Source organism: Botrytis byssoidea, assembly GCF_014898295.1.
Source record: "Botrytis byssoidea strain MUCL 94 chromosome Unknown BBYS_004, whole genome shotgun sequence".
In the NCBI taxonomy this organism is placed as follows: Eukaryota; Fungi; Ascomycota; class Leotiomycetes; order Helotiales; family Sclerotiniaceae; genus Botrytis; species Botrytis byssoidea.
Window position 1 is genome coordinate 2,063,986 of NW_024065845.1, and position 26,367 is coordinate 2,090,352.

Here is a 26,367-nt window from a genome sequence, read left to right on the forward strand (position 1 = left end):
GTATATATAAATGAGTAAGTATATGAACAAGTAAGCAAGTATACAAGTAAATAAATATCCCCAAAACACCCACCTAATACTCCCTCCATACAACAAACACCCTTAATAAATCTCACTCCTCACCCCTCACCCCGAAGACCCTTTTCAAACTCTCAACCCACATAACCTTACCGAGCTCCAGATATCAACCATCCAATTCCTCTCTAGTTGTGTACTACCGCATCTGCAACTCCTAGGTTTCTTCCTATATATACGAATAAACAAACAATAAACAAACAGATAAATTTTTATCACTCCCTCTCTCTTATGTTATCAAATCATCACACTACCACACTACCACATTCCCACATTCCCACAAACCTCCCCTCTAGAGTCTACAAACCCCCATCTCCGCCCTCCATTCCATTCCATTCCATTCCACTCCAATCCATTCCGTTCCGCTTCCCCGTTCACATCATCGTAGCTAGCATCTCCAATTACCTAGGTAGGTATCCCAAGGGGTTTTTTCTATTTTCAGAGTTCCGTCCTCGAGTACTGTACCTACCTAGCTATCCCATCCTATCCTATCCTATTCTACCCCATCAAATACTTGATACTTTATACTCAATAATATAAAATAAATCCTATTCCCATTCCCATTTCCATTTCTCATTTTTTATATATCCCAACCCTCTCTCTCTCTCTCTCCCTCACTCCTCTCTCTCCCTTCCTAGCAATTATATAATATCTAAATTACACAAAACACAACACACGATATCCATGTATACACAAACCCTCCAAATCCAGCACAAAGTAGCTCGCGCGGTTCATTCATCCACAATCGCTCAATTAATCCACCTTTTTGAGAAATCCCTAACAATCCCTAACAATCAAAATCAAAATCAAAATCATCTCACGAGTCAAGTCAAGTCAAGTCACAACCCTTAAGCCACAACCCCCCAAAAAACATGCCAGAAAATCTCAAGAAATGAATAAACCGAGCTCGGAAAAGAAAGTCGATCCATTGATACATAGCATATTCCTCGCAGTCGCTCGCTTGTTCGGCACCATACCACTCACGGGAAAGGGAATCCTGTATCATTACGGGTTGTGGTTGCGGATGCGGATGCGGCTGTTTTGAGAGCCCTGAGAATGAGATACTGGTACCTTCTGTAGGCAGGTAGGGATCTTGAGATTTTTCGTATTGATGTTGATGTTGATATTTTGTGCTTATCTGTTTATTTATTTATTTGTTTGGAATTGGGAATTGGGAATTGGGAAATGAAATGTAGGGTTAATTGATTAAAGATTGTATAACTATTACATGTTAGATTCCTACATACATACCCTATCTTTGTAAGATTATAATTAAGAGGGGTAACGCGATAAACTTCAAAAACAAAACGAAAAACACTAGGTACAGGAGATACCCATCTGCTACATCAACATCGACATCGACAACGACATCACGAACATAGAATTCAGATACAGATAAGAAGATATTGAGAACATTTGTATTGTGATTTCTGTATTTTTTTCATATTGTATTTATTGTATTCTATTCTATGCAATAGCATTCATCCATCCATCCATCAATTTTCATGAAGCAAGACAAAGACTGACCACTACCATATTACAATATAAATATTTCCTTCCTCTCTTCCTCCTTCTTTCAAAAGAAAAATCCTCATCAACGACTAAAAGTCTCCAAACCACCAATTTTATATAAGGGAAAAAAAAGGAAAGAATCGATCGTGAGAAACAAATCCATCCACCCATTCATGTCTCCATCCATCATGGAAACCAACGCCCCGAAAGCAATCCATATATTCAAGCAGAAGAAGAAGAAGAAGAAGAAGCAAAGATTCTCCCCGGAGACCATTTCTCCATTTCTCCATCCATGTGTAATCATTCGTAAACGCCGTAGAGGAATGAAATTGAAGACCTCTCTCCCACAATCCCATGCACCCCGTCCCATTCCATTCCGTGCTGCTTTGATTTTCATTCATATCCCGATCCAGCATGCGATATCTATGCACCACTATATCTCATCCTCTAAAATCTCCCTAATCGCTCCTCCATACCTCCCCAGTAAACAATCGGTCTGGGTTCCATAATCTCCAATCCACTTCCGAAATTCTTCTTTTCCTCTTCTAGATCTTGCATCGAGGGTTGACGATGCATGATGGAATTGATGGTGTTGATGGGACTGTTAGAGGATTGAGAGGTGTATGAGTCTCGGCTGGTGGATGTGTTGGAGTTGATGGAGGAAGGTGATGAGGAACGACGGAAGGATCCGCGAATGCTGGAGATGGAGAAGGAACGCATGATTGGTTTGGGGTTTTGGTGGTTGGTATTGGGTGGTGTGATGTGGTGTGGTGTGGTGTAGTGTAGTGTAGTGTAGTGTAATGTGATGTGATGTGATTGGTTGATAGTTGAGTTGAGTCGAGTATGTGACTTTAGATTGAGATGAAGAACGTATTAGGATAGGATAGATGAATAGATATAAAAATCCGAATGATAAAAGACTGATAGATAGATGAATATATATATATATATCCCGGGCACAGCCTTTTAGATATAACAACGAGTGACGAATAACTTTCTCAGGTGGAGAAATCTTTTTCAAAGATAGATAGATCTCGACCTTTCACTAAACCTCAAGACTGATGCAAAGATGAAGAAGAAAAAGAACACGACGACGTGGAACAGCAGATGCTCCAGTTCTTAAGTGAAATGGCGAGATGGTCTCAAAGGGAAGTAAAGTGTCCCATTCTGGTATGTACTAATTATGTGACCTAGGTAGTATTTCTGATACACGCATGGAGCTCCGTTTTGTTATGCAATGTAATGCGATACGGATCCACTTTAAAGGAAAAGGGAAAGGGAAATCCTGAGATTGATTGAGAATTTCCGGGATCAGGTTAGATACGTTTTATCCTTTTTTCTCTCTCCACTGTGCACTATGTACTATGTATGTAGTGTGTAGTGTGTACGGAGTAAGGAAGTGGAATGAATAACTTGGCAGGTACTTGGACTTTGTTCGACGGGTTTGTGTGAGGAGGGATGGAAATATCTAGAAATAGAATTATGAATAAATAGCAATACGAGACGAGACGGTACGCATACGGGCTCAGACTCAGATGGAGAATTAAAGTATTGAATACCTACTACCTAGGTCTCTCTATCTGGAAGGGATATGAAGAGGGCCAAGTGTGAATAAAATGATCAACGCATGTTGGAATGGCAAGGGGATGGAATTTGATGAACAAGGGGGCCCATTTGTATTGTGTAAGGGTTTTGGATGTTAATGCATACGAATTTGGTCAACTGTGACTTGATATGAATGTGATGTGAATGGATGTGTGTATGTAATATGAATACCTATTCGTAGGTATCTATCTATCTCCTCGAGTACGTACATGGATGGTATGAATAAAAGAATGCAATAATCGATACTCAATAAAATTGTAACGTCAATTTACCATCAATATATTGGATATAGATTAGATAAGTTATGTGTCTAGGTACCGATGTATATAGATCCATACATCATGTTACAGAAATTGTCTGGAGGTCTGGAGAAGGTCAAACTTTGAATTGAAGGTCAAACTTTGAAGACCGCACGCATGACACATCTTGAATCTTTTCCCCGGGTAATATACGATATAATAAACTTTTTTAGATGGATTGTGTCTATGTGTCTATGTGTCTATGTGTCTATGTGTCTATCTATCTGTCTGTCTACGGAGTATCTGTCTGTCTGTCTGTCTATCTGTCTGTCTATTCTTCCACTCTTCCATTCTTCCATTCTTCTATCTGTACCATCTATATTGTTCTATACATATTCTCAAATGTAGGTACTCTATATAAAAACGTACCTGCAGAATGAATCAAGCCCAGCCATTGGATGAATGCTCTCTCAAATCCTCCCATCCAATTACCTCGCAATCATTCCATGTACCAAAAAAAGGTACCGACAACGACCTCGGAAAATACGAAGAAAGAAAAAAAAAGAAGAATTAAATCAATCACTCCCCCTGCACCAACTCCCTAGTTACAGTCGAAGCATTGAAGATGATGCGATGCAAAGTATGTGTGATGAAATGATACCGGTTTACGAAGGACGGGAGTGAGTGAGTGAGTGATTACGCTTTGATGACACCAGTTCTTACGAAAGCCCCTTCGCCACCGGGTCATTAGACTGAATGTGGAATCTCTGGAATCTTCTCAAACTTCATTCTCAAACTTTGATAAGGAACTAGTGAGGAGATGATGATGATGATGATGATGATGATAAAAATAACCTTGGAAATTATGTATCTAGGTAGTATGATAGTTAGGAGATTGTGAAAAAAGAAAATATTAATTATGAAAAATGTTTGTTTTACTTAGTCATGTATTTATGCCTCTTTGATAAACTTTAATTAGTTAATCTTCTCATAAAAGATGGAATAAACTCTACGGAGTATAGACGATCATCCTCATCATCAACAACAAAACCGTCACATTCATTCTTCAAAAGAAAGAACAAATGAAAAGAAACCTAACCTACCGGCACCGGTACATACCAAGCCGTTCCCCTTCCAAGTTCCCCTCCCCTCCCATTCCTACTCCTACTCCACGTAACACGTCAACGGCATTCTGCATTCATTCCGCCTTCGTAGCCATCTACCATCCACCATCCACCATCCACCATCCACCATCCACCATCCACCATCATAGAATGTAGAAATAATCCATTCCACCTCTCTGCATCGAAACCCCCCCAAAGATCTAGAAGCCTCTCCTCATCCCTCATCCCTCATCCCTCATCCCTGCCCCACAATTCCTCTCCTCCTCCTCCAGTCTGCAAGTTCCCCGTTAAACTTTTCCCACGACGACTATCTATTGAGTCACCAGTGAAAAATGAAAAAGGCTTCTAGACCTGCCTTGTTGAAGTTTTGGGTCAATCGGTCGAGAAACAACACATACGTACATCGCTCTTCTGCATGGAATTCTCCATCTGCGTTCTCTGTTTTCGCTTGTGCGTACGCGGTATGGGATTTCTATGGAGTCTTTGTTTCTGTATGGATGAATATTAGGTAGATAGATGATGGAGTACAAATGTATGGTTGGGAATCCTCCCACCATCTACCGATACATGCAATGCGGAAACACTTCATTCAGTCCATCATCTCTCCATTCATTCATCTCTCCATCCATTCATCCATTCATCAATTCACATTCCCACATTTAAGTACTCCGTAATACATTACTCATTGTTCATTACTCATTACTACCTAAGTATAGTTAGATATAACCTGTAACATCCATCCATCCATCCATCCATCACATCCATAACATCCATCAACATCACGAGATTCCCACTCCCTTCAGTTTCAACCCTGAAACGGAGCTGCGACAATCGACATTCGACAGTCGACTCACCGGTATACTCTTACGGGGTAACCGAGTACAGATGCATGGGATGACTACATATTTACCTAGTACGTACATACAGATGACCGATGGAGTAGAATGGTACTGGTATGTGCGAATTGATTGATTGATTGATTGATTGATATATCAACACATATATCGTACATAAGATATATTACGGAGTGAGAAGGGTTACAGTAAGGAAAATGGTATCACTCGGTGTTGCCGGTTCCTGTGCCTGTTTCCCTATCTGCAATTGAAATAGGAATTGAATTTGAATTTGAGAATCGGCTTTTCCTTGTGTTTTTATTTCCTTATATTAGGTAGTTTAATACAATTCTATAAAATCCAATCCAATACAATACAATACAATACAATACAATACAATACAATACAATACAATACAATACAATGCAATACAATTAGATTAGATTAGATTAGATTAGATCAATATATACCGTACCTGTACTCTCTTTGTAAAATTACATCAAATTGTGTCTTTATAATCATATAATCATATAATATCACATCATATTTTATCTTTATCTCCATCCCGCTCCCCTCCCTTCCCTCTCATCTCATCGCATCGCATCGCATTACATTACAAACTCCGTGATCTTATTATATCATGTTACCCTACCATATCATCTTACCATCTCACCACACCATACCATACCATACCATACCATACCATACCATACCATACCATACCATACCATACCATACCAGTATCAGATTCACATCACATCACATCACATCACATCACATCACACATACCACACACTCAAAAACAAACATCCACCAGATCCTCCTTTCTATCCCTGATTCTAACTCCAATATATAGGTAGGAAGACTTACATATATACTTACCCCTCACGTTTCCAAACACGTCCGTTTTTTACTCCTTTCTTGGCCCTCCTGTCTATCTATTCTGTTCATCTATCCTTTGAGAAAAGTATCGCTTACCTAGGTAGGCTTATAGGAAAGGTTAATCTATCTACCTAGCAGTTAAATCCTGGTGATAGTATCAATATCATCAATATCATCCTCCTTCAACATCACAACCCCAAAACCCACAAGTCACAAGTCACAAAACCCAATCCCAATCTTCCACATGCACCCTCCCTCCCAGACCAGACGACCAAGATAAATCAATTAATTAACTCTTCCTCTTCCTCTTCCTCTTCCTCTTCCTCTTCCTGCTCATCTAGACCACCACGTACACTCAGAGTTATCCATTCATCTAGCTTTTCTTCCATTTTTCCATATTTCCATATTTAGGTATATACATAAATAGATACTTCCACACATCCACACATCATCCATTTTAAGTTCAATTCACTACCATACAATACGATGTCCAATAACACAACAATCCATACAATAAGGTTATTCACATAATAATTAGCCTTCTCTTTCCCTTCCTTTTCGTCTTTCAAGAAAAAATTGGAAAAATTGGAAAATTGGAAAATTTGAATGGATTTTGCTTGATTTAAATTGATTTGATTTGATTTGATTTGAATTTATGGGTTTCTTGCTTTGTTTTATATGTGAGGAGAGGAGAATAAGGAGAGTAAGGAGAGGGGAGGGGATTAGAGTGGAGTGGATTGGATTGGATAGGATGGATTGATAGATTTTGTTGGAGACTTGTTTTAGGGGTTTTAATATGCAGTATGGGATATGGGATATATATATATATATATATTTTCTGAGGGGTGAATATGTAGATAGTAGATGATAAATGTATAAATAGATATATATACATACATATTGTTGTGAAATCGAGTCGTGGATTCTATTTCATTTCGTTTCATTTCACTGATTCTGATTGTAAATTTCTGAAATTCTCAATGTGAGAAAGTAAAAAGGTGAGAAGGTAGGTCAAATCACTCACGAGTTACAAAAGAAAGAAAGATTGTCTTATTGTTATGATTATTAGTATGTATAGTTAGTTACCCAAACCATTCTCATCGAAATCTGACGTGAAAAAGCTCAATGATGCTCCATCTATCCGTCCATCTATCTACACATCCCTTCACCAAGTCACAAATCTCAACCTCAACCTCACCCCTTCCTCTCCATTCCCACCCTCCTCGGCACCCTCGCCATCCAATAAAGCCCCAACGCACCCCCCACATTCACACCACTATACACCCACGAAATCGCCAGATCCCGCCAGCGATGCTCATAATGCACGCCCACGCTTGCTAACAGCATATTAGTATTTCCTACCGGGCAGATATCGCAGATGGTGAGACTTTCAGGGGTGAGCAGATGTGCGGGTGAGGTTAGGAGATAGGATGAGAGATATTGGGCGCAGGTGAGAGGGGAGGGGGGGACGATGCGGAGGATTTCGTTGGGCGCGCAGACGATGGTGATGCCGGAGAGACCGGTGGAGAGGAGCGAGGAAGCGAGGTAGGTGACGGGGGTGCTGCGGTACATGAAGGTCCAGAATTTGGGGAGGGAGGTGATGGGGACTAAGATTCTGGGTTGGGGGGTTTCATTTGTCAGTGCTGCTGTGTGGTGTTGTTTTATGGGGTGGGAGGTTGGAGAATGTGGTATACGTACCCGCAGAAGATCAGAGATAAGGTGTAGAGAAGCGCAGAGATATTAACGCCGGTAGCGGGATCGGGCATGATGGTGCCCAGCATTTGCGAAAAGGTGGAGGAGAAGAGGAAGAATGATACGTTGATGAGATACATCAATATTCCCCGCGAGCTCAGAGATCGCGTCGCGACAGCGTGCCGGTACATTCCAATTGGATAGTACCACGTTGCGAACTGGACGGCGGCGAGGAAAAATATACCGGGGAGCTCGGCGATGGTGTTTGATAGGATGAATACCATCCAGGAGTATGTTCGGGAGGAGCGTTCGCGTGCTTCGTAGAGCGTGCGACTATCCGTGAAATGGGGTAGGGTCAGTTGTACGAGATTTCCGTGAAGGGTGAGAAGGAGGAAGGTGGAGAAGATTTGGTTCTGGACTCCTTGGATACTGCTTTGTGAGTTGTAGAATGAGAATCCGTTGATGAGTCCCTAGATCTTGTTAGCGACGGAAGTCTCACGATTGATTGGTACTTACTGCTCCAAGAGTCAGAAAAAACTTGGAATATACATAGGCTGGAGTTCGCCAGTCAAGCTCAAGGTTTCTTTTAGTTACGATATATAACTGGTAGAGGAAAGATGTCGCAAATTCGTCCGACGAAGATTCATTGGTCAAATCATACGAACAGGAAAGCTCACGCTTTATGGTAACCAGATCTTTCTTGATGAGTTTTCTTTCCTCGGAGGTGCTCCAGATATCAGTCCAAGAGACAGCTGACTTGGCGACCACTTCGAGTAACCACTCCGCGGGATTTTCGTCAACTCCACATTTTCGAGATCCATGACGTTGGAAGTAATCAATCAGGGTTCGTGAACTCTGTCCGAGTTCCCCAAAATATGCAGATTTTCCTTCGTGGAGAAACAGCAGTCGGTCGAACATCTCAAATAGTATTCCGGATGGTTGGTGAATGGTACAAAGAATTGCTTGGCCTTCGCTGGCCAGCTTTTTTAACAAGGTACAAATTGACCAGGCAGTATTGCTATCGAGGCCAGATGTAGGTTCGTCTAAAGACGATTAGTCCTCTATGGATCAGTGCGCCAGTGAGTATCCTATAAAGCTTACCTAGAAAAAGAAGAAGCTCGGGTTTAGCAGCAAGCTCAACTCCGATAGTGACACGCTTTCTTTGCTCAACATTCAAACCTTCTCCCGGCACCCCAATGATAGCTTCAGCAAAACTTGACATGTCTAGTGTGTGAATTAGATCATCAACCCATTCTATCTTCTCCTTATCCGAGCACATCTTTGACTGACGCAGTCGTGCGCTGAACATCAGGGCCTCCCGAACAGTTGACGTTGAGAGATGCAAATCCTGCTGCTGAGCATAACCCACCTTTCGTGCAAAACCATCATCTTGATACTTAGCATCGACATATTTTCCTCCTCGGATGACTCCAGTTGTTGTTCGGTTTGCGAGAACGTTTAAGAGACTGGTCTTTCCTGCACCGGATGGACCCATCAAAGCTGTCAGCGTTCCAGGTTTAATCCATCCCTCGATATTGTCAAGGATCTGTTTCGATGTCCCATGAGTATGCACATCGTAGGAGAGTTCATCCCATATAAATGTTGCAGCGTGTTTGCCGTCACCATCATTGTCATTGTCAGCATCGTCTGTAACGACTGTTAAAGTAGTATGTGAGTTGTGGTGAGTATCGTGCAATGGTGGGTCTTCCTCATCTCTCTGTGAGATCTGATTGGGCAATTGTCCACGTCTAAAAATCAGCACTTCTCCCTTGGATCGCGCGGCAGAGATATACTCTGTGGCTAAAATGTACAGTCCACACAGGAAAACTCCGAATGCTAGTATGATCGCAAGATTCCTCCACAAAACGGCTGTGTCCATCTGAAATGCGCTAGCGAGATAAGCATCCCCATCAACGACAATTGCTCCGGGGATCGCGCCTACTGTTGAACATTGTCTCCCATTTCGATTTACCCGATTATATTCAGGTCCTTCCGGAATGAAATGGGCACAAGAGAATTGACGACCGGAGAATTCGTTGATCATCAAGCTTTCGAAGGTATAGTAGATTGGATCAATATAATTAAACCATCGGAACCAAGGATGCATGCTCGAAATTGGTAGCACGAATCCTGTGTATGTCATTAACAACAAGATGAAACACGCTCCTGGTGCAATCGATCCAGTCAAGGTTTTCGACATTGCTCCGATGGTTCTGAATAACATGGAACCAGTGAGAAGGCTGCAAAATGCAAACACAAAGAATGTAAAGAATGCTGCCGGAGTTCTTCGCAAATTTGCCAAAAAGTAAAACGGTACGTTGAAAGAGATCGTCAACAGTATTTTATTTGGAAGATCAGCAATCATTGAGGCGACGGCTTCCGCAGCGGGATGATATAATGCATATTGGAAATGCTTTTCGACAATCGGCCGTTGATCCCACAACACGACGCCTTCGAACGCACCAAGAAAAGTGTTGGTTAGAACAGTGAAGAAGATCAGAACGCCGCGGCCATAAAAGCTACTGGTATCCTCAGCTAAGTTGTAAAACATACTACCCAAGATGATTGAGATGATTGCATTGCCGCCAATGCTTGAGATAGGAGGTGCAATATCGTTGATCAATCTCTGAAAACATCGATTTAGGCACAGTATAACTTGGAAAAAGAACGAAATGATGTAAGGAGACTTTGCTCGCTGTCCGGCAGCCTTGTATAATCTCTGATCAGCCCTTAGTCTATTGAGATTTTCCTCGTTCACAGGAAATTCTTGATTATAGACCATGATATCTTCCATAAGCTTTACTCGTTCATCACTCCCCTTCCAGGCTCGCGCAAACTCGTCTGGAGTTTGCGGAACATTTGTTTCAAAGCCTTGGCTTATGAGTTGCATCCTTTCAGCAGAATTGGTGAGAGAAGCTAGAAAGTCGCTAGTTGTAGCTCGCTTGGGACAAACAAACCCGAGATGAGCGAAGTATTCCTTCGCTGCGTCGGTACGACCGAAGTATATCTGACGACCTTCGTAAAGAAGTATCACTTTATCAAACAAGTTGTAAACATCCTGTGCAGCTTGATACATTGTGACAAGATGAGTTGACCCTGTCACTTGAGCTGCTGTTCGAAGAACCTTGACAAAGTTGAGCGCATTTGAGCTGTCCAGGCCTCGCGTGCTGTTGTCCCAACATTGAATTGATGTTTCGCATGCAACAACTTCGGCAATGCTCGTTCTTTGACGTTCTCCCCCACTGAGTCCTTGTATGAAGTCATTGCCAATTTTAGAGTCCAGCGTACAAGTAAGGCCTAAAGCTGCGGCTGTAGCCATGATCGTTCGCTTGGTAGATGCTCGTGGGTCAGAGTCATGGTTCAGAAAATTCGCCGGTGTTCTAGCCCGTGTAGGTACGGCCAATGTTTGGGAGACAGTCAGGTGGGGAAAGTGAACATCAGATTCTGCTCTGTAGTTGCATTCGCCTCGAAATTCGGAATGTATCACGTTGCTCGGAATTCCTAGTCATAGTTAGATTTTCACTCTGATATTTTTGATTCAAACGTGCCTTGATAATTTAATTGCGATGCAGAGTCCACAAATAAGCCATGAGTCTGTCCTGCAATTGTCTTGAGAAAGGTCGTGCAGCCACTACCCGGTTTTCCAAGCACCATAAGCATCTCTCCACTACGAACTACACCTTCAAAGTCTCTAAGGATATTGACTCGCATTTCTTCCTTATGGCCAAACAACTGGAGTACCTTGTTATAAACCACAAAAACATAATTCGAAACGGTTTTCTGGTAGTCCGTCGGAGTGTTGAATCCATAGACGTTAAGGTTTTGGAAGGAAACGCTGATCGTCATCTTTCGGCATCTTTCTGGGTTTTGATACTTCTCCAAAAGCCAGTCTCTGTAGTTGAAGCTCTCCATCATATCATCAGACCTTAAGCTTACCTCTTCTGAGTCGTTGGGAATGGCTGATTTTGTAGGGGCATCTCTCTTTTCGGATGGATGAAGATCAGTCTCTTGAAAAAGATTGTCCCTGGAAATCCTCAACGAGCCATCGGAATTTGAAAGATCATTTCCTTCACGGTTTTGTACTTTTTTGCCCATTGCGAAGTGTTTGCGTGAATATTGAAGTGTGGAAAATTCAAAGTTGCTTCAGTATACCTAGGTAAGTAAAGCTATCTCAAAAGCCAATGATTAGTCCCAACTGGCGGTAGGTTTCACCAGAAAAGAAATACGAATCACTTTGCAGGGTGAATCTAACAGGTAGTCCTGTCATATATGCAGTTATCCCATTTATCCCAACACTACCGAGGTCCCTAGTGTAACCCAAATTGAATAAACGTTCTAACTTAAATAAGTAATAATTCCTCCGTCCAAGAAAGGAATAAAAAGGTGACAACCCATTTCCGGATTGAACTACTAATTCTTCACGAAAGTTAGCTCCTGGGGGCTTACTTGGAATCCATACCTCAATTTAGCCACTCTCCTGCGTTTAGGCTGGTTCAAATGTGAAATTATCCACCTGCAACAAATGCACAGGTGTAAGCTTACCAGCGAGAGCCTTTGATATAGCCTTGTCAAGTTTTTATATGTACTCTCGTCTTGATGAGTTAAGTACGTTGAGTTTTTTAAGTATATATTGAAATGTATATCCCTCTGTTATAGTCAAGTCATTCTTTGGTCTTCGTTTCATCATGATTTCTGATACAGTTGGAAACATGCTGAATCTGTTCTCGCCGGCTCAAGACACTTCGCGTATTCTTCAGGTCCCTTCGCCATCTCTATCTTTGCTGTCTTCTTTGAACATCCCGACTTGGCTGTCCAGATCATCCAATGCTTACCTATTTCTGGCTTCTCTAAACCAATCCCCTACAACATACCAGATACTTCTATACCTCAGTATTCTTTCACTTCCTTTCTTGGCCTGCTATTTGAAAACATGGCAGTCATTCGTATCTCAGTGCTCGGATACTGCTCCTATTAGAGAACCTCCTACTGTTCCTTACATGATTCCATTCTTCGGGAGAATAGTTGACTCAATCATCAATATTCGAAAGTTCTTCCATGGGTTGAAGTAAGTTCAATAACTCCGTCATCAAAATTAACATACTCACTCATGTGTCTAAGCGACCAAACTGTCTACGGGGTCAAGATATTTGGGTATAAGTTTTTCTTTATCCAAGGTCCTGAGATGATCTCAGCTCTTTGGAAAATCAAAGAACAAATCACAGCGCCTGTTCATCAAGTTTTCGTCTTGAATAAAATATTTGGAATGAGCCCAAAAGCTGTACAAGCTTATGTTTTGGACGAATCGGGTCTCAACGCAAAGACTCATCCAAAAAGCAATACATTAACCCATAACCGCATCGACTATATCACTCATGTTGGGTTTCTGCGATTACTGACTGGAGATGGACTTTCTGGACTCTATGGACGATGGTCACTAGAGTTCTCCTACAGAATTCAAGCTCTTGAGATTAGTCAGGGATGGGCCGAGCATACTGATATCATGAGATTCTGGGAATTGCCATTGATAGCTTCTATGAACAAGGCCATAGCAGGTCCACTCCTCGAAGCCATCAATCCAGATTTCACAGAAGAATTTCTCGAGTTCCTTCCGTATGCTAACCAACTTGTGAAATCTTTCCCGCCTTGGTTGATTCCTAGGGCTTACAGTCTTCGCAAAAAGCTTGTTGCCACCGTGAAAACATGGCATAGTATTGCAAGATCCCAGTTCAGAGATCAGTATGTTGATGCTGATGCTGATGCTGATCCTTGGTGGGGCTCACGATGCATACGAGAACGACAGGAATACCTATCCAAGGTAGACGATTGGGACTATGATTCAATGGCTGTATCTGATTTCGGTCTCTTATGGGGGTAAGTCAAATCTACCTTTCCTTCAACAGCAGACATCACTGACTATCTCATCAGCGCAAGTATCAATGTGCACAAGGCAGCAGTATGGGCCATCATAGAAATATTCAAAGATCCAGCTTTACTTTCCCGTGTTCGGGAAGAATTACAGGAAGTTGCTTTTGACCCTGAATCTCTTGCATCACCCCAGTTTATTCATAAACTCATTCAGATTCCGCTGTTACAATCGATTTATGCAGAAGTCCTTCGCCTGCATGTAGAAGTTCAACACGTTCTTTACAGTCATCATTCGCCGGTGTACGTGAATCAGTGGATTTTCCCTAAAAAGACTCCTATTCTGGTACCCTGTGGCCCGGCACATCATGATACCAAAGTCTGGAACACGAGAAATGGCGAATTCCCACTGGATACCTTCTGGGCGGATCGGTTCTTACTATACCCAGAGGGCGCTATGAGCGGGCCTATGATCACAACACCGTCATCCAATGGCGTTTCACAATTCATGTCATTTTCCCGTCAAAAGGATTCTTCGAAGCCAATCTATTGCGAGTCTGTTATGCGGAACTCTTTCATCGGATACGGCGTGGGAGAAAGAACTTGCCCGGGGCGCTTCTTGGCTAAACGTGAGATCATTGCAGTTTTTGCAAGAATTGTGCAACAATACGAAATTGAGCTGTCTACAAAGGAAAAGCATTTCAAACATAGTATGGCATTTTATGGTTTTGGCACTCAAGCCCCAAAGAACAAGATACCTTTCAGGATTAAAAGAAGAGAATGTTAAATGGGTAGAGAGATTCGCATGGAAGATATTTGAGAAGCCACGCTACTGTCACTTACTATTTGTATATTAGACTATGAGTCTACGGGGAGGTTGGGCTGATTTTTGCTGCGAGTGTTCTGATAGAAAATAATAAACTTGACCAACTCGGTCAAAATAAAACAACTTAAAGTTGATATGCCATGACAGCCCTCTAAAATTAAAATTACTTCATGATTGACCTAAGCAAGTGAAAATTTGACTTAAACCCTTGGATATTGCGCAGGAGCTGAATGTAGCTCACAGAAAAATTCGTGGAGATTTTCTTGATGGTTCTCGTTCCTGAATATACTATGTATACGACAACAAAAAGGCTAATATGACGACAAAGTAGCATGAGTATCTAGAAGATCAAGTCCAAGTATGCTGATAAATGGAACCAGAATTTTCTACTTTTTATTATTTTTCATCTTGAATTTTGCAGATCACCTTCTCATACACCCTCTTGACAACCTTACATAAATCTAGACCATATCACGATCCGTCACGGGTTGATGTGACTCTTGCATTCCAGCCTATTCTCGTTAACCACCAATCAAAATTTCAAGGGGGTCTTATTTACCCCTTCACTTGTGGTCCAAATCTCATGTTGGACCTTTATGCTCTGCTGTTGTTCACTCAAAGGCCATCCATCTTCCTCCTGTTCCACGGGGATTTTGATGACTTGGCTTACCCTCAACGCGCTGCTTCTTCCGTTGATGAAGGTTCTGATACCCGTTATTGTACCTCTCTCGATTCCTGGCAGTGCCATCATTCCATGCATTTCATGACGTGCACTTATGGAATCAATAGCACCGCTGGTCTCGCTAGTGCGTTTCGTTCGCCACTTTTTGGGTGTTGCGATCATCAGCCGCAATAATTCTTTTGTTCTACTGAAAAACTTGCTGCTATCTACGGGGGGCTGGGGTCCCATTACTCTCTGGTTGCGAGAGACGAACAAAGCACGGAAGGCAGTGCCGGTGGTCAGAATTAGACCAACTTCGCCAGCGACAATAAGCCAGTAGACTTCCCATGCACTATCAAAGCTAGATTCGGCGTGAAGGCCAGAGACACGAATAATGGTCAGAACGATCATACCAATTGTGAGGCAGAGTGAGAAACCGAGGGCGATCTTCTGTGTCCAGCGAATTTTGATTTGCCAAATCAAGCGGACAGGGATTACAAGAACTGAAATTTTAGTACTTAAAGTATGTGGTAAGGATATTTTCCTTACTGATAAGGTCTGAAAAAATATCTAGGACCATTTGAGAGATTGCATAGTTGATAACGACTTGCGCCTTGGCTCCTTGACCACATTGCACTGTATTCAGTGAATCAGCAAGTATCCTAGAGGTGACAGCAAGGAGACTCACAAACTTGAGGATTATTGTAATGAGGGCAAGCCAAAATATATATCGCCATTCCATATCCCGCAATTATCAAATTAAGCACAAAAACTACCCACCAATAGCGAGTCATACTCTTGATTCTATCAATCAATTTCTTGAAGAAGAAAAGAAAGCTAAACTTGACGCTCACGATTGCGCCCCAGGCACACATCAGGCTTATTGTTGAACGCTCCGAATAATCATAAATGCGCTGAATGAAATCCTTGGGAAGTTGGGTGTATATTTCAGAGGTTCCCAGTATCAAGGCTTCGGCCATAAAGAGGTTGTCAATGTAATTGCAAAGGAGACCAATGGATGCTGTGATGCAGAGAATGCCGACTATAATCAGAGCGTCGTCTATAGCAAACTGTTTCTGAATTCGAATGCGTATGTAGAAGCGAATAAGAGCAGCAACGACTGCGAGTATGTAGAGTGCTAAGGTCGACGCCTTTCCCATCAGCTTGTGCTCAATTCAGACGAAGGGGTAGACTTACGAACAACTCTTGCTTATGAATTCGGCCCATATGATCAAATTGCGATAAACCCATCTCGAAAGCCGTTGTTCAAAGAAATGGAATCTTCGGGGGATTTGCTAAAAGATTGCCTTCCTGAGATCTCTAGAAACCTTTACGTTATGTGAGTATGATAATGGGGGAACATAAACACAACTGACGCTCACGTTTTCTTCCTGTTGACATTACCAAGCGCCATCCGTTAGGGAGCCTATATTGGCCCTTCATGTTTTCATCATAGCCAAATCTATGTCCACTCTAAGGGCGTTGGGGGCTGACGTGGTCGTCACCGAGTACTACCGAAAAAGTGACCGTTGTGGCGACTCTGACCATCTATCATATCTTGGTACATAGAAAAGGGTGTACAGCAAGTAAGTAGGTGTTCTTCATCTTTCATGCACCCTGCTGCACGTTGACAGGATGATTTTATCCAATTTTTCCTCCTCCAGTCCCGTCTACAAGCCACGCTGTAGGTCTACAGTGAAGATAGTTCTGGAAACATTCCATAACTCAATCTCACTAACAATTCTCAGTTATACGTCAGGCTTGCATAAGATGTTGTGATGCCTACCAATTCATTGACTAAGCCAGGCATTAGTTCGTGTATGCATTCTAAAATACACTTACTTTTTCATTTTTCACCGAACTTGAAACTTTTCATCTATGGTTGAGTGCTACACTGACATACACTCAACTGGCATGTATCCAATCACAGTTCTGACCGAACTATTATCTTATAAATAGGCCATCTCGACTCTCTAACGCTGTCACACGGGGCGTAATGAGATGATTTTCATCTGCCTATCATAGTGTAGGCATATCAACGTCGGGTCGCACAATAGCATTGCAAACATGAGCCCATTAATGCAGACCCATGGCCACTCCATACCTACAGAGCGAGATGCATACACATTGTGATCATTTCATTCACTACGCCTCACTGATACTTCAGACCAGTCTTCTTTTCTACATACCAAAAACTTTCTAGGCTACTTAGGTAGGTAAGGTAGAGTTTCATCTTGGTAAAAAAGTATAAATATAATCACAGGCACATTTACGCCTCATTAGCGCGTTCAAACAGACATAAATTTGAGACACTTTACATGAGTTATTAATATCTTGAGTGTCAAAATGCTAAAGAAATTCTTGTAATGTGTGTAGTGTTGGTATAGAAATACTGCTTCTATACCCCTGCCAAGAAATTGCTTTTCACTAATTTCCAAGTGATGCCGTAGTAACTTTTGCATCAGCCAACGGTCTGGAATATCAGAATCAAGCCTCCTCTATACCTCGACGTATCAGGGACTATACAGAAAAAGTTCATTCACAGTGCTCGCTAATTTACCTACAACTCTCGAACTTAGTGGCTATCAAAGTTCAATTACTAATGCCTTCCATTCGCGTTAACAGCAATAGACACTTTAGCCCCGCATAACTTTAGTGCATCAATGTCAGTCGGATTTGATCTTGTCAGGTATCTCGCTCTCCAGAGACAGAATATCGGAATATACACAGTCATGCTTGTTAGAGTCCTGGCTCTTCTTGGATTCTTCGCCTTACCGTTTCTTTTCTCTCAAATGATTACATATTTCCTCATCCCCAAAGATTTCGTGGAAGTCAGGAATGAAGACATCGATGGTTATGACGAGGAAGAGTTTTATGCTCATTTTTCCGTCAAAGAATGAGGTATTTTTACTCCAATAAAGAATAATTGTAAGTGTCACACTAGAGTGCTAAATAGCTATACTAACGTTCAACATCAATCAGCCGCGAACTTGGAGCCCATAGCCGTAGTAACTGGCTCGACTTTTCAACAATCAGCAAGTAACCTGGATTTTGCGCGGGGAGAATTGGATGTTCCGCTAAGTTTGGGTATCAGCACAAACGAGCACAATGTGTTCCATGGTTCTGGGTTGAAGTGATTCACTCAGCGATATTCCCGTTCTGTGGAACTCATTGAGAATGCCATGATGAGGACACTCAAAGTCAGGAAGTCGCGACGACGAATAGCAATCTTCAATCTTGACAGGTAGTTGGTGAAATCAATGTACATGAGTTGGCTCTTAGTATAGGAAAATGAAGATCATGAATCAAAGCGCTGTGCTTGTATGTTACCCGAAATTCTTTACGTATCAATATCGAGTATTTTTGCTTATGTTCAAAACTTTCCATGTATACTTGTACGTAGTTTTATTCACAATCATTGACCTCACAGTTAGATATCACTCTTCAATTGAAGCCGGTGATGTCAAACTAGAATAGAGTACATATGGCTCACATAAAATAGATGGGTGGATTTCGCGACGTAATTGAATTGTGCCATAGTTACGTAGTGAAAATAGTCGATGTAACGAGTTCTCTCTGTGACTCTGAGTTATATTCTGGGATCACCCCCGGCCCCATATCACCGCTTGCTGTGTTCCTGCTTTCTTTCAAAGGAAATTCAACACCAGAATGGCAAAAATGGCTCCACCAGCCCGAAGTCTAGATTGAAGTTGCTGATTCTCTGCCCCGGCGGACAGTGAGGTAGTGGCATCAGTTGAATTGGCAACCGAAGGAGTGGTAGCTAATCAAAGTAAGTTGTTGCACGTCATAAGTATCCGAAATTTGTATTGGGTGGTTTTACTTGGACTTGCGCTCGTTGTTCTGGCACCTGTGGTGGGAATGGCACTCGGAGCAGAGGGAGCCCCACTAGTAGATGAGGGACAAGATGGCAGTGTACTGGCGATGGAGATCCCCGCCCTGCGAATGTCTATGAGTAAGGATTCCTTATAAAGTGGAACCATGTGTATTTACCCCGAGCACAAATTCACCGCAAACGAGATAACCGCTAAGCAGCATGTCAGAAACTTGCCGATTTGAAAAGAGGTTGAATATTTTACATACAATCAAAATCAGCCGTATCGCATTTTGAAAACGAACAACAACCTATGTTTTGCGAGAACGAGCTGTCAGCGCAGATGCAGTTAATATCAGTCTGACCGCACTGTGACGGCAAACTAGATAGACAGCTTTGCTGTAAATGAATGTCAGTAACGGGTGGCATATGACTGACTAGATAATACCTTACAGCGCAAGAGGGCAATTGAGCTGAGATCAAAGAGACAGTGCTCAAAAATGCAAAAATTTGTTGTGTAACCTTCATGGTAGGTTTTTGTGAATTTTGACTGAACTCTAAGTTTCTTTGGAAAATGAATGTCTGATAGAATATTGAGAGGCAGAACTAAACGTGGAGCTCTCTCGAAGTCGAGGTGCCTTCAAATCGTCTATCAGAGTAGCCCGCTAGCTACTTTTAGCCCCCATTCTGTATTCAAGAGCCTCGTATCTCTCTTGGCCCCACGAAGATTGATGTTCTAATCTTACACACCACCTTCGAAGTAAGGCAACGGCGTGGTATATTGACACATTCTTGGAAATTTGAAGCGGTGCACCACCAGTCCTTGACACTTGGTTATCATTTGTGCAAAAGAACCCCGAAATTGAACAGTCCAAGAAACTGAGGTGGTATACGTACCATTAGCCTTCTGCTGTAGTGCCTCGAGAATCAGAATCTGCAGATGAATATTACGTTATCAGGGTTGTAACGCTGGTATTATACCCACCATCTTCGCAGTAAGGGTGGCGTAATATTTAAATTAAAAAAATAAGCCGCATAAGTGCTAATCGAGCACAGCTGTTCGCTGGTCCCAAAAACCACACAGAAACAGTCATTTTGCCCTATTTATAACCATAATCCTTCAGGATATCAGTGTGTGTGAAGAGAAGGTTGAGGATAACCTATCGGGATTCATCAGACGGTTCAATGTTCCTTACGGAATGACTTCATCCGAAATATGGAGTAATTTAATGACTATAATCACAGGGTAACAAACGACCGCTGTACAAAATCAGGGGGGCGGCACGGACCGGGATTATTGATATAAAGTTAATTAAGAATGACCAGCTTAGCCTTTAAATAAGTAATAGCCGACTATTAGGTACCGGCGCTAAGCCTCACCGAGTTACTTAGGGTTGCACTAATGGAAGTAACTGCTATTACTTTAAAGAGCTTAGGTTTAATAAGAGCTAAAATGATTCGTCGAAAAGTTCAAAATTGAAAGCTGATACGAGGTGAATGTTCGTTCAGCTTTGGTAATTGGTAGAAACATATATCTCATAATCACGACGATAATAATACTGATAATAGTGATTGGACTCTAGTAGTCAAATAGATGGACGTCGCGCCCCCTGTCGATCGATGCTGATAGGCGAATTTATAGGACACGGGCCTCTAGGGTCACCTAATAATGCCCGGATAGACTAACCCCTCCATGACAAACAAATGCCTGGAAACTGTTGCTTTCCAATAGGTTTCCATGCATATCGAAATTGGATGTGTATTTTGCCTACCTCCGTAGGTGATCCAATCTTGAATTGCTGCAATTTGTAGCAAGTGGTGAATGATATCTCGCCATCGTTGTTAAGAATAAAATACCTATCCACAACACCAACAACCTCACTCGGCCTCTCACTTTACATTGCTGCGCCCCTTTAAAGCCTTTTCAAGCTTGGAAATCTACCAATCTCACTACTTGTGCGTTGTATCATGTGGCGTTTAGGCGGTAGTGAATTCTCGGTTTAACGTACCATCATTTGATATCTTGACAATTAGAATCAAATCTTTACAAACAACAAACAAACAGTCAATCTTCAATAACTTAACTACTCACGCCATCATGAATGTTTTCCAGACCAAGCCAATCTTTACGGCTGTCTCGGCCGTAGTGGTAACTTTGCTGGGCTATTTCTTCACACGACTCTATGCAGCGCGGATGCTCATGGTAAAGCTTCAGAAGCAAGGCTGTGTCAGTTTTTTAATCTTTCTTTCTGAACGCCAGCTAACAACATTTGCAGCCCGTAGCACCTGGACATTCCTTACTATTTGGACACCTTCTCTTGCTTGGGAAGATGTCCAGGCGCCTTCCAAAAGATGCTCACTACCAATATATGTTCGGCGAGATCTACCGCGACCATTTTGAGTCTACAGGCGTATATTATATGGATCTCTGGCCCATGACTGGACTCTTCATGTGCATCCACTCTCCCACGACTGCCATCTCTGTAACGCAGACGAACACTCTAATTGCCGCGCGCAAAGTTGACCTTTTGCCACGCTTTTTCAAGCCAATTGCAGGAGGCCCCTGTCTTTTCGATATGCCCGAAGAATCGTGGAGACCGTGGCGTGCTGTATTTAACAAGGCGTTCAACAATGAACATTTCCAGAAGCTGGTCCCGGGAATGGTTAAGCAGATTGAAGTTTATAAGGATATTTTAAGGTATATCATTGATTCCTTTCTTCATCGTCATCCGATATCTGCCTCTGTTTGTTTGGCTCGCTAAATGCTTTGTAATCTCTGGTGCAATTTCGTCTTTCAACCTTTTCCTGGTTCTATATTGCTAATTATTTGATATTATGATAGAGAGCACGCCGAAAAGGGCGATATGTTCTATCTGGATACCACGACTCTGCGCTTCACTATGGATTTGATTGGCAAGACAATCATGTGCGTCTCTTTCTCCTCATCCCATTACCAAGCGAGGCTAAACTGATTAGGAACACCGAGTTTCATGCTCAACGCGGCTACAATGTTCTTGCAGACTCTATGATCAGCCAAATTCGCTGGCATGAGCCTGCTGCCGCTATCGACCCATTCAGCCGCATAAATGTAGCACGATGGTATATGGAATGGTCTAACGGAAGAAAGATGGATGCATATATTAGTGCAGAGCTAGATAGAAGATATGCGGAATACAAAGCCGACTCCAAGGATTCACGTAGCAAAGCTATTATCGATCTCATCTTGCAAGCAGAAATTGCTCCCGACACCGATGTTAAGCCTGAGAAATTAGATGCTGATTTCAAAGCATTCGCGATCAGGCAGATACGCTTGTTTGTTTTCTCGGGCCACGACTCACTCAGTAGTACAATCTGCTATATCTACCATTTACTCTCGAAAAATATGGAGGCGATGCAAAAAGTCAAAGAAGAACTTGATCTTGTCTTTGGAAAACAGATCGATGGAGCAAGCGAGCTTTTGAAAAACAAACCACATCTCGCAAATGATTTGCCTTACATAACAGCTGTCATCAAGGAAACGCTTCGGCTTTTTCCTGCCGCGTCAAGTTCCCGACAAGGATATCCAGGTGTGACTCTTTATGATGATCAGGGCACTGCATGTCCTACTAATGGCGCAGTCTGCTTCATTGACCATGTAGGCATGCACCGCGCACCGAAGTACTGGGTTAGACCTGAAGAGTTTCTTCCAGAACGATGGCTGGTAGACCCAGGTCATGAGCTATACCCTGTGAAAGGTGCATGGAGACCGTTTGAATACGGCCCAAGAAACTGCATTGCCCAGGGACTAGTCATGACGGAGTTGAGAGTTTTGTTGGCCTGCACTGTACGAGAATTTGTGTTTGAAGATGCATATGAAGAATGGGATAGGTCTCATAAGAAGAAAGGCCCGCAAACTTTTAGAGGAGAGAGAGCATATCAGATTGAAGAAGCTGCAGCACACCCTAGTGCCCATTATCCTTGTCGAGTGAGGATGATGAATGTTTGACTTTAAAATTTGGTCGAATGAGGGGGTGAAGTGAGGTATTAATGGATTCAGTGATTTGGTAAGGACGACAATTAGCAATAAAGTAAATAAGTTGAGTTGACTACAAAAACGGTCATAAACAATTTCCATATGCCTAACAATCTCAATGAAATGCTTGATTTCCTTATGGTATTGGTCATGATCAAAAGCTGTACGCTTCCACTGGTGCTTGTATAACCTTCAAAACGCAACACCACCGAGTTTATGGTAAATCATAGCTCTTCAAATATTAGGATAAACGAATGGTGTGCAGGTGCTGCCTTCTCAAAGAATCATGATGTATAAAATATTAAGGTAATGTTTTTCATAACATAACACTCAAATGACAATCAGAACCGAGAAAAAAACATGGACGAGGAGAATTCGTGTGAGCTTGGACGCTAACCGAGTTAGGACTAGCCGCATCTCTAAGACTTTAGATCCAAAGTGCTTGTGGTTCTAAACCGACAATGGGATATTCTCGCGACGCGTTTTGAATATACTACGTAGTCAACGATCTGTCGAAAATACCATACAATACTTCGAGACTGCGCAATTCCTATGGTTATGATCGCCTAAATGAACAGTCTGTCTTGAGACGCTTTTGAGCTGTTTTCAAAATTCGTACTTTCGCAAGGTCCAAGGAACGATTGATTGAATTAGTACTTCCTATATTCGAGAATCCCACATCAATATGACGGCTCGCAATCCCCCTCAATCTTTCATCTCGAGTTATGCTCCGCGATTGCGCACATATGCCAATTCGTTGCTTACCCCAGTCATACAGCCAACAGCAGCCGTCGCGACACCACTCGGCAGAACAACGAAAAGAGGAACCACAGCAATAAATTACGCAGAGGATGGATATGAATTCGAGGAGGATGATGATGATGAAAACAAAAGAAGGCCTACAGGCTTACGGAGTTTACGAAGGGAAGATACTGGACAGGCAAAACAAGACCCCGCAGAAAAGGTTGGCAAAGAAGCTACTGCGCCAGTAGAAATTCAAGGTATTTGGAGAGATTGGATGGGCAAGCAACGGCCAGGAAAAACCGACATGCAAAATTATGCACAAATCGCATTACCTTTAACGTTAATCCCGATTCGAATCGACCTTGATATCCCGTCCTTCACACCCCCTGCGCCTTTACCCGTACCTGTAAACATTCAAGTATCTTATCCTTCGATTGATACTTCCCTACCGGCATACAAACCACAAGAGACGACAGTCCCATATCGCCTGAAGGACGTATTTCTGTGGAATTTACACGAGACATTGACAACCACCGATCAATTTGCGCAAACGATGGTACAAGATCTGGACTTACCAAACAGAGGACAAATGGCAGCCGAAATCAGTAAGCAAATCCGTACACAGCTTGAAGAATACGCGGGTGTGGCTCTACATCCACTCTTTCATTCGCAACAGACTGCAACGGCGAACGGCACTGTGACCACCATCAAACAAGGGCCGTCGTCTCGAGATGCTTCAAGTACACCTGCAGCCAGTGGAAATGCGACACCTATGCGAAATGTCATTGCTCAATCTAATGGCTATTCGACTCCTGCTAAGGCTCCCACTTCGCAGTCGCAAGATATAACTGCCACTGCAACCTCAATACCTCCAGAATCTGATGAATATAACCCCGATGATATGTACCGGTGCATCATTAATTTGAATATCAATCTCTCCAATCATCTCTACACAGACAAATTTGAATGGTCATTACTACACCCTCCAGGAACAGCTGAAATATTCTCAAAACAAACCTGCGCAGATCTTGGTTTACCTGGGGAATGGGTCCCGGCCATGACACATGCGATTTATGAAGCAGTTTTGAGATTAAAAAAGGAGGCATGTGAAAGTGGTGGTTTGGTTGGCGCTTATGGGGGAGAAATACCCAATGATGCTGTGCATGGTAAGGATGCCGGATGGAGATATGATAATGAGCACCTAGCAGATGAGTGGGAACCCAAGGTTGAGATCTTGTCAAAGGAAGAGATCGAGAAGCGAGAGGGTGATAGAGAAAGACAAATTAGGCGGATGAGAAGAGAGACTGCTAGATTCTCTTCAAATTCGGGGATGGCTGGTGGCCTTCCAACACCAGGTGAGAACAGAGGATATTTTGATGAACCACCTGCGGAAGAACGCATGGGTCGTGGTGAGAGAAGTAAGAAGAAGAGACGCTTCAGAAGTCTTAGTCCGTTGGGGAGATCTGGAACACCCGGTGGAAGAGGAACTCCTGATACTGGCGGCATTACTGGGTATGGTGGAGGTGGTAGTCTTACCGAATTTGAGCGAAACAGTTGGAGATGCTCACATTGTAAAGTCTGGGGAACATCGGTTTGGTGTGTGAGGGATGGGCCGTTCGGACCAAGAGTGAGTCATCCTTATGTCTTGACTATGATAGTTGCTACTAACACTTCTCAGACTCTTTGTAATAATTGTGGCTTCCTATTCGAGAAAGACCGCAAGCTACCTCGATGGGCCAAGGATCTTCATAGACAAGACATCCGCTCAAGTGATTACAGATAAAAATATTTCCAGTGTATTCTGTCAATCGCCATATGAGAAATTTCTACTTTGATTTTCATGAATTTTGGGAAGCTTTTTTTGCTAGGAGTCTGAGACAGGGGGCTTTATATCACGCAGCGATGTGGTAATATGGATCACAAATGATTTACTTCTGGTGTGCACATTGACAAGTGTTTGATTAAGGATGGAAAAGTCGGTTTCATAGAGCAATGACTTTTCGAGAAGAAACTTTTGTACAATAGAGAGCTCAGGCCAATTAATGAAGTTTGATCAAGAATATGTGTATGAAAGTTTATATTGGACGGATGTTGTGAATGAATGTCTTGCAGTATCTTTATTAAACATTCTTGACAACATTTTTAGAGAGTAGTATACTATCTCGAAGAGAACCACCATATACACCTCTTGCTATGGTTGCAGTTTTCATTAATCACATTGGTACCTTTTTGTGGTAACATGAGATAAGGACCAACCCCTGATGAACCCGGAGCGAGGAGCCAGAGAGAGCATTCTAATAAAAGCAAACTTTCAACTCCCATCCTGCCATTACAATTGATAACCTAACCCTCGCAGAAAAAGCCCAAATCAAAATCAACAATCCCCATATCCAACCACCACGCCACACCATCAATATTTCTGCATATTGTAGTAAAATCGAAACAGAAAGCTCGCGAGTATCTCGAAC

The 26,367-nt window shown here is 42.4% G+C and overlaps 7 protein-coding genes across 7 annotated transcripts; 3 read left to right on the forward strand and 4 right to left on the reverse strand.

Moving 5' to 3' along the window:
* Positions 1-2,034: 2,034 nt before the first annotated feature.
* Positions 2,035-2,307, reverse strand: EAE97_002735 (uncharacterized protein; the record flags this gene model as incomplete). Its single annotated transcript, XM_038873247.1, has 1 exon — positions 2,035-2,307. One exon carries the CDS (start codon positions 2,305-2,307, stop codon positions 2,035-2,037), a length of 273 nt encoding a protein of 90 aa, XP_038736453.1.
* Positions 2,308-7,427: 5,120 nt separating this feature from the next.
* Positions 7,428-12,057, reverse strand: EAE97_002736 (uncharacterized protein; the record flags this gene model as incomplete). The annotated part of the gene is made up of 5 exons (XM_038873248.1): positions 7,428-7,885; positions 7,969-8,432; positions 8,479-9,005; positions 9,064-11,453; positions 11,507-12,057. The coding sequence occupies 5 exons, from the start codon at positions 12,055-12,057 to the stop codon at positions 7,465-7,467; spliced, it is 4,353 nt and encodes a 1,450-aa protein (XP_038736454.1). The 3' UTR covers positions 7,428-7,464.
* A 590-nt stretch (positions 12,058-12,647) lies between these two features.
* EAE97_002737 (uncharacterized protein) lies at positions 12,648-14,611 on the forward strand (the record flags this gene model as incomplete). Its single annotated transcript, XM_038873249.1, has 3 exons — positions 12,648-13,027; positions 13,081-13,833; positions 13,888-14,611. The coding sequence occupies 3 exons, from the start codon at positions 12,648-12,650 to the stop codon at positions 14,609-14,611; spliced, it is 1,857 nt and encodes a 618-aa protein (XP_038736455.1).
* Positions 14,612-15,111: 500 nt separating this feature from the next.
* EAE97_002738 (uncharacterized protein) lies at positions 15,112-16,562 on the reverse strand (the record flags this gene model as incomplete). Its single annotated transcript, XM_038873250.1, has 5 exons — positions 15,112-15,162; positions 15,210-15,814; positions 15,861-15,947; positions 16,000-16,462; positions 16,509-16,562. 5 exons carry the CDS (start codon positions 16,560-16,562, stop codon positions 15,112-15,114), a joined length of 1,260 nt encoding a protein of 419 aa, XP_038736456.1.
* Positions 16,563-18,958: 2,396 nt separating this feature from the next.
* EAE97_002739 (uncharacterized protein) lies at positions 18,959-19,671 on the reverse strand (the record flags this gene model as incomplete). The annotated part of the gene is made up of 5 exons (XM_038873251.1): positions 18,959-19,092; positions 19,153-19,268; positions 19,323-19,356; positions 19,413-19,542; positions 19,597-19,671. 5 exons carry the CDS (start codon positions 19,669-19,671, stop codon positions 18,959-18,961), a joined length of 489 nt encoding a protein of 162 aa, XP_038736457.1.
* Positions 19,672-20,503: 832 nt separating this feature from the next.
* Positions 20,504-23,456, forward strand: EAE97_002740 (uncharacterized protein). The gene is made up of 4 exons (XM_038873252.1): positions 20,504-21,370; positions 21,420-21,841; positions 21,986-22,069; positions 22,120-23,456. The coding sequence occupies exons 1-4, from the start codon at positions 21,242-21,244 to the stop codon at positions 23,126-23,128; spliced, it is 1,644 nt and encodes a 547-aa protein (XP_038736458.1). The 5' UTR covers positions 20,504-21,241; the 3' UTR covers positions 23,129-23,456.
* Positions 23,457-23,840: 384 nt separating this feature from the next.
* On the forward strand, positions 23,841-25,682 carry EAE97_002741 (uncharacterized protein; the record flags this gene model as incomplete). The annotated part of the gene is made up of 2 exons (XM_038873253.1): positions 23,841-25,526; positions 25,578-25,682. The coding sequence occupies 2 exons, from the start codon at positions 23,841-23,843 to the stop codon at positions 25,680-25,682; spliced, it is 1,791 nt and encodes a 596-aa protein (XP_038736459.1).
* Positions 25,683-26,367: the final 685 nt, after the last annotated feature.

Excerpts from the sequence above, each read along its gene's own strand:
- EAE97_002740 (XM_038873252.1), top strand. The coding sequence starts at position 21,242 with ATGAATGTTTTCCAGACCAAGCCAATCTTTACGGCTGTCTCGGCCGTA. Across the intron at positions 21,842-21,985 it reads GTTTATAAGGATATTTTAAG|AGAGCACGCCGAAAAGGGCG; the intron begins GTATATCATTGA and ends ATATTATGATAG. Across the intron at positions 22,070-22,119 it reads TTGATTGGCAAGACAATCAT|GAACACCGAGTTTCATGCTC; the intron begins GTGCGTCTCTTT and ends TAAACTGATTAG.